The sequence below is a fragment of the Podarcis vaucheri genome, assembly GCF_965113315.1.
Source record: "Podarcis vaucheri genome assembly, chromosome: 5".
Classification (NCBI taxonomy): domain Eukaryota; kingdom Metazoa; phylum Chordata; class Lepidosauria; order Squamata; family Lacertidae; genus Podarcis; species Podarcis vaucheri.
Window position 1 is genome coordinate 46,967,048 of NC_138763.1, and position 6,097 is coordinate 46,973,144.

General features: G+C 42.3%; 1 protein-coding gene across 1 annotated transcript; it reads right to left on the reverse strand.

Moving 5' to 3' along the window:
- Positions 1 to 2,329: 2,329 nt before the first annotated feature.
- Positions 2,330 to 5,666, reverse strand: CALHM1 (calcium homeostasis modulator 1). Its single transcript, XM_082223369.1, has 2 exons — positions 5,045 to 5,666; positions 2,330 to 2,911 (listed from the first exon to the last, which is right to left on the reverse strand). The coding sequence occupies exons 1-2, from the start codon at positions 5,591 to 5,593 to the stop codon at positions 2,453 to 2,455; spliced, it is 1,008 nt and encodes a 335-aa protein (XP_082079495.1). The 5' UTR covers positions 5,594 to 5,666; the 3' UTR covers positions 2,330 to 2,452.
- Between the last annotated feature and the right edge of the window lie 431 nt (positions 5,667 to 6,097).

The window sequence follows — 6,097 nt, forward strand, 5'->3', positions numbered from 1 at the left end:
TGAGAGTGGGAAAAAATGAGACATTGAGAGAAACTGAAATTAACAGGTTCATCCATCCCTAGATGGATGCATCATTCTGTATTTTGCCTCAGGCAGCAACACGTCTTGGGAGCAGCGCTGGTGATGAGGCAGCCGTGAAATTGATCAGAAGAGCAGCAGGAGAGGGCATACTTAATCTCTTCAACCAGCCTGGGGTTGGGGTATATGTGGTCCTTTTAGCTTATTCCATACCAAGAAAACGTCACCTCGGGGAGGTCAGTTTTAATTGGAAAGGGAGGCTATACTGAATGAGTTAAATACCTCATCTCCCCACCCTTGCACTGATCAAAATTGCAACCTCTAGCAGCTATATTAAAGTAAAACCAAAAACTGTCAGGAGACTTCTTATATTCCTCCAGTATCTTACTTAGTTTGACACTCACTGAGATGATAAATCTGTACTACGTAAAAACAGAAGAAAAAGCAAAACTAGATGTCTCTCTCAGGCCTACATTAAAAACAGAGATGTCTAGAAGATGGCAAGGTTATTGCTCTTCTTCCTGATATCTAGTGTTCTGTGTCCAGGGATTTATTATTAAATCCCCCCCTTTTCCGTTCAAAGTTAGAGCTGGCCTGAAGCATTTTGCTGCCTGAGGTGGAGCAGTCAAGGGCATATACATCCACCCCACCAGTCCAGGTGCATAATATCCAGGGCTGGTGAAATTATTTTGGCACACGCGGCAGAAAATCTCACCTCTCCTTGGCAGAAAAATACAACAACACTAAATTAGAAATAGCAGTTTGCTGTCATCTCAGAAACAGCTGCCTTGCTGTGCTTGACGATAGGGCTGGCCTTGCTGAATTCTTACAGCTAAGGAACTTACAGTGAGAAGTAAGCCTATGTCCTATCTAGATGATGGAGATTAGCAGGGTGCAAGGTGTGTACAATAGTAGTTAAATAAGCAAGAGCTGCAACCATTTCCCCAAGAGTCTAGGCTTTTACCTCTTTCCTCCACCACTACTGGTCACAACAAAAACATCATTCATCATCAAGCTAAGGAAAACTTGCTTTGCAAAGGCTACACTGAGCGACACATGACTTGACAAAGCAGGAAGCACATAAATATAGACATGCCAGTGATGTCTGACATGTTGGATAGCCCTGCCTTGCATCCTCCTCATTCCGATGCCAAGAGTAAGACTACTTTTTGTGGAATCCATTGAAGCTTCCACTGAACACTAGTTGAGAACATCACGAATGGGCACACTGGCCCAGCTTGCACATTACATTAAACTATACTGTACTTAAAAACAAACTATGGTTTTTAATGTGAAGTGCAAACTGGATCATTAATTGGTCATATGATGCAAAGGGCTCTCTTGTCTATGAAAGCTAAGGTATCACAAGACTCTGAATTATTTTTGCTGCAACATGGCTACCACTCTGAAAAATTTAATTGGTTTCTTAAATGGTTCAGAAGAACCATTCAGGTTAATGCAGCTGATGTTCTATGCTTATTAAAGGACCAGACACCTTGAAATTACCCCAGATCCGCTGCCAGTTCATTTAGTTATGGGGCAGATAGTTATGCTTAATTTGTAATATTTGAATGTGGCTCTTCCTTCTTTCAGTTAGTGGATTTATAATACTGTCCTTAAAACATACTCGTTCATCTCTACTTCAGCATACCCTTCAACATATTTTCTTATTCTAAACAGATTTTGTCAGAGCATGTTGTACAAGTCAAAGCTAAACAAGTCTTACTTATATGATAAGGAGATAAGGGAAGAAACAGAGCCTTATAGCTGCTATGGTCAGGTATTGCTAGTTTATGGCGCCCTCTGGTGCATTTGAAATACTGCCTTTGTGCTTTTGGTTTGTGCCTAAAACATTCCTGCAAGTCTTGGAAACGTTGGTTTTGCTTTACTACCAACAGAAATGTACCCCTGTACAGATAGTATTACCTGTTTTTAGTCTTTCCTTTACAATAAAATGAAACATCTGTTTTGTGCCATTCACATACAATGGAGACTTAGCAGGTGGTTTTCATCTGAAGAAATTGGTAGAGATTTTTCAAATCAAAATGTGATGTTACTTGCTGCTGAGACAAATGGTCTATCCTTTAGAGTTTAGCAGGGAATAAATATCTTATTCAAACCAACAATGAACCACCTCATAGTTTTTGTTATATTATTTGTATCACAGCAGTCATCCAATTTAAGGTGCCATCACCATTTAGTCTTTCTGACATCTCTTTTCTCCTTGACAAAATCAACAGGTGAGCATTGTCAGTGTTTATTTGTTCTATTCCATGCTAGTGTCCACAGAAAAGCTGGGGGGGGGGGGAGAGACTTTTGGACAGGTGTTCTGGATGCTCTCACAATGAATAGTTGAAGGATCTCCTTGATAAATGTGTGGTCCCAAGCCGTGATCTAAAGGGATATGTGCTTTCTGATTACTTCCACTCCGTCCTCAGACTTTGCTGTAATAGGTAGCATACTCTCTTTTAGGCGGCTGAGGGTGTGCGATTTCTCCTGCCCAACAATTCCCATTCTGGATCACCTCTTGGCTGAGGCACAAAGGGGGCTTACATTTGTGCCAGTTCTTCAGAATTTTGTTCATGGTCCCTTGATCCATGATACCCAGCAATTTTTCCTTCTCTTCTCCTGTTTCGGAAGGTGTCTTTTCCGCAAAGGTTGCATGACCCATGCTTAGGTCCTTATTTGTGCCCTCAAAAAACTGCTGGATGCAAACCTTGGCAAAGCTTTTAGCATGTTCTGTGCAGGTCTCATCAAAGAGCTTGCGTTCGATGTCGATATAGTGAGACCAATACTTGCTCTTCAGGAATGCGGCTTGAGTAAAGCAGGGACGTAAGGAACGAACAAGGAATGCCAACAAGGTCATCAACAGCACAAAGGTCCAGCCCATTGCCTGAACGGGAAAACCAAACATCATACTATTATTAGGGAGGTGGTTGTGGGAGTGTGATAGAGAAATCTATGCAGTACACAATTGCAGTTATGATTATCAGTGGTCTTCCAGAATCTGTGGATCTTGGGACTAGCAACCTCAAAAGATTGTGGGGCTGCTAGGCTCATGTCTCATCCATCAATGAGTGGATGATCCAGTTGTGTGAACTAACATCACAATCTACCTCATTGTACAATGGCAGTGATGTTTCCATATTTGTTTGCCAGATATGAATCCAATGAAAGCCCTGTGCTGTTGTATTTGAAGCTCTTGAAGTTGGGGGATCAAATGGAACCTGAACCAAAATCTAGACCAAGTCTTTTAGTTTTCCTGAACCAGAACACAGTTCAATCCATTTTAACAGGGATGTGTTGGGGAGCAACTACACCAGGAATAAGGAATCTGTAACCTTCCTGATGTTGTTTGCCACAACTCCCATCAGTCCAACATGGCCAGTAGTTAGGGATAATGAGAGTCATGGTCCAACAACATCTAGAGGTCCAACTACAACACAGCATCTCTTATATTGCAGCAGTTACCTATGACTTTGGCCTGTCTGGATAATAATTTTCTAAAATGTATTGCATAAACAAATTATTTCCCCACTCCTAAATCCAGTATTTTTCCTCTTGGCTTTCATTATTTTTTTAAAGGAGCACATTTTTGTCTCATGCTGAAACTGGCATGCCATTTCAGTAATACTAAGTAAGGTAAAGGTAAAGGTACCCCTGCCCGTACGGGCCAGTCTTGACAGACTCTAGGGTTGTGCGCTCATCTCACTGTATAGGCCGGGAGCCAGCGCTGTCCGCAGACACTTCCGGGTCACGTGGCCAGCATGACGAAGCTGCTCTGGCGAGCCAGAGCCACACACAGAAACACCGTTTACCTTCCCGCTAGTAAGCGGTCCCTATTTATCTACTTGCACCCGGGGGTGCTTTCGAACTGCTAGGTTGGCAGGCGCTGGGACCGAGCAACGGGAGCGCACCCCACCGCGGGGATTCGAACCGCTGACCATGCGATCGGCAAGTTTAGGCGCTGAGGTTTTACCCACAGCGCCACCTGCGTCCCCTATAATACTAAGTAGAACCATTCAAATACAAAAGTATTTACAATTGGGGTTTTTTAATAGAATGAATTGATTATCTATAATGCCAAATTTAAAAACAGCAACAGTGCAACAAATATTGCTTGATTAAAGAAAGCTCTGATTAAAGAAAGATCTGAATATTTATTCCAATACATTCTTAATGTTCAATGCTAAGAAAAGCAGTGGTTATCCAACTAATACACAGCAGAGGAAGGGCTAACAGTGCTGAGCAATGCCAAGGGGAAACAGTGGCAGCATCAGATTGGTGAGAATACAAGTGATCAAATCAGATTTTTAAAATGACTTTGACGTTGTTCCCAGGTGAAAACCTAGAGGGAATTTGCATCCTATTTAAGATGCAGAGAACAAATGCAGACTGAATGCAGTAAACAACAGGAAAGGACTGTATTGACCTGCCTGTTTTAGGTTGGGATCACTGGATATATTTGTCTGTATTTGCATTGCAAATGGAATATTTGGAAGCAGGGGAAGTTTAATCATAGGAGTTCATCCCTTCTTTTCTCACTTCCTTCTATAATCCATACTTCTTACCGAAAACGATGCATGGAATTATTACAGTAAGGAATCAAGCACTCTGTTTTGCAGGATGCACCCTACATAAGCCCACTCTTTGAATGTGGAACTAGCACACATTGCAGCTCCAAATGTGTGCACACTTACCTGTGATTAAGGCCCACAATTTATGCTGTAAAAAGAATAAACTGCAATTGTAGCATGAGGAGTATATCCATTACATCACATTTTAAACATGTTTTCTATGAAGTGGGACCTCAAGAGAAGGAGGAAAAGTGTTGTGTTTCTTACCAGTAATAAAGAACTGCAGAATGCTGAAAAATGCTCAGAGTGCTTGCAGTGTATAGGAAATGATAGCATGATAGCATGATAAGTGCATATAAAGTCATATAAAAAGCCTGCCATATAAGGGGTCTCTCCCATTCTCTACACCAAATTAGCTTAAGCAAATCCTGCAATCACTTTTTGCTTACCTGTGATATACAGCGCAGATACCTGGTTGCCACCTCTTTGGCAATAAGTTCCTGCCCCTTGTAGATGTCTGTGCAGGGAATCCGGGCCAGAATTCTCCTCAGTTCCTTCTCAGGTAGTTGGGCATAGCTCTGGTTCCCCAACTTATCTACAGGCACAGAGGTGCTGAAGGCACATATAAAGCACTCTCCATGCAACAGTGTGACTGAAATCCAAACAGCAGGAGCAATCATAGCTCGCTGTGCCATGGAGCAGAACATGTACCGCAGGACAGCCGGGTCTTTCTGCCGCTTCCCTGTGGGTCTTTTCCACTCTTCAGCCAACATGGAGACATTGTTATTCATCACAAAGCCCAGTAGAAACAAGACCAGGGGTGGCACAAACAGGATACCCATCCCATAGGCCAGGTTATAACCTGGAAGACATGGGCAGTTGAAGTCAAAAGCCACGTACATCTGTGCACTGGCAAGAGCCATGATGCCACATATGCCATTCATGAATGATTCCTGGTTGGACTGGAGGAACTGGAAGATCATACGAAATTTATCCATCGTTGTCACTTTACGCACACTGGCTTGCCCAAATTCAATCAGAAATTTGTTGCCCTTTTAATGGGGCAGAATTTAAAAACAACAACAACAAAAACCCTAATGTGTCTTGCCAATGTCACTTACTTTTTCAGTTTCTGCTCTTACACCAGCTTTTCAATTGCTCAGGCAACGTGTCCCCCTCCCCCATTTATTCCTTGCCACTTCAGTACATTGACTTTGTTATCTTTACCTTATGAGTGAATCTCTACTCCTCCCAGGTTGACTTGGTGTGCATTGTATTCCCTCTTCTGAAAAGTTAATTGTGTGCCATTGTCAGGTATGTCATGGCTTAATACAGCGAACACTTCTTTCTTTGTGGGAGCCATCACATCTCTTATTTAAAAAACTCTTAAATCCCTGAGGTTGCCTATTTGTGGAGGCATGATTTCTTCTGAGGAGTTATTTGCAATCTGTTCTAGGCACTCTTTATTCATAGCAGGAAAAGGATTCCTCTGGCTTCTGTTC

Bases quoted from the DNA above. Each gene is read 5' to 3' on its own strand.
- CALHM1 (XM_082223369.1), bottom strand. From the start codon at position 5,593: ATGGATAAATTTCGTATGATCTTCCAGTTCCTCCAGTCCAACCAGGAA. The intron at 2,912-5,044 runs GTAAGCAAAAAG...TTTCCCGTTCAG, and splicing joins ATCTGCGCTGTATATCACAG to GCAATGGGCTGGACCTTTGT.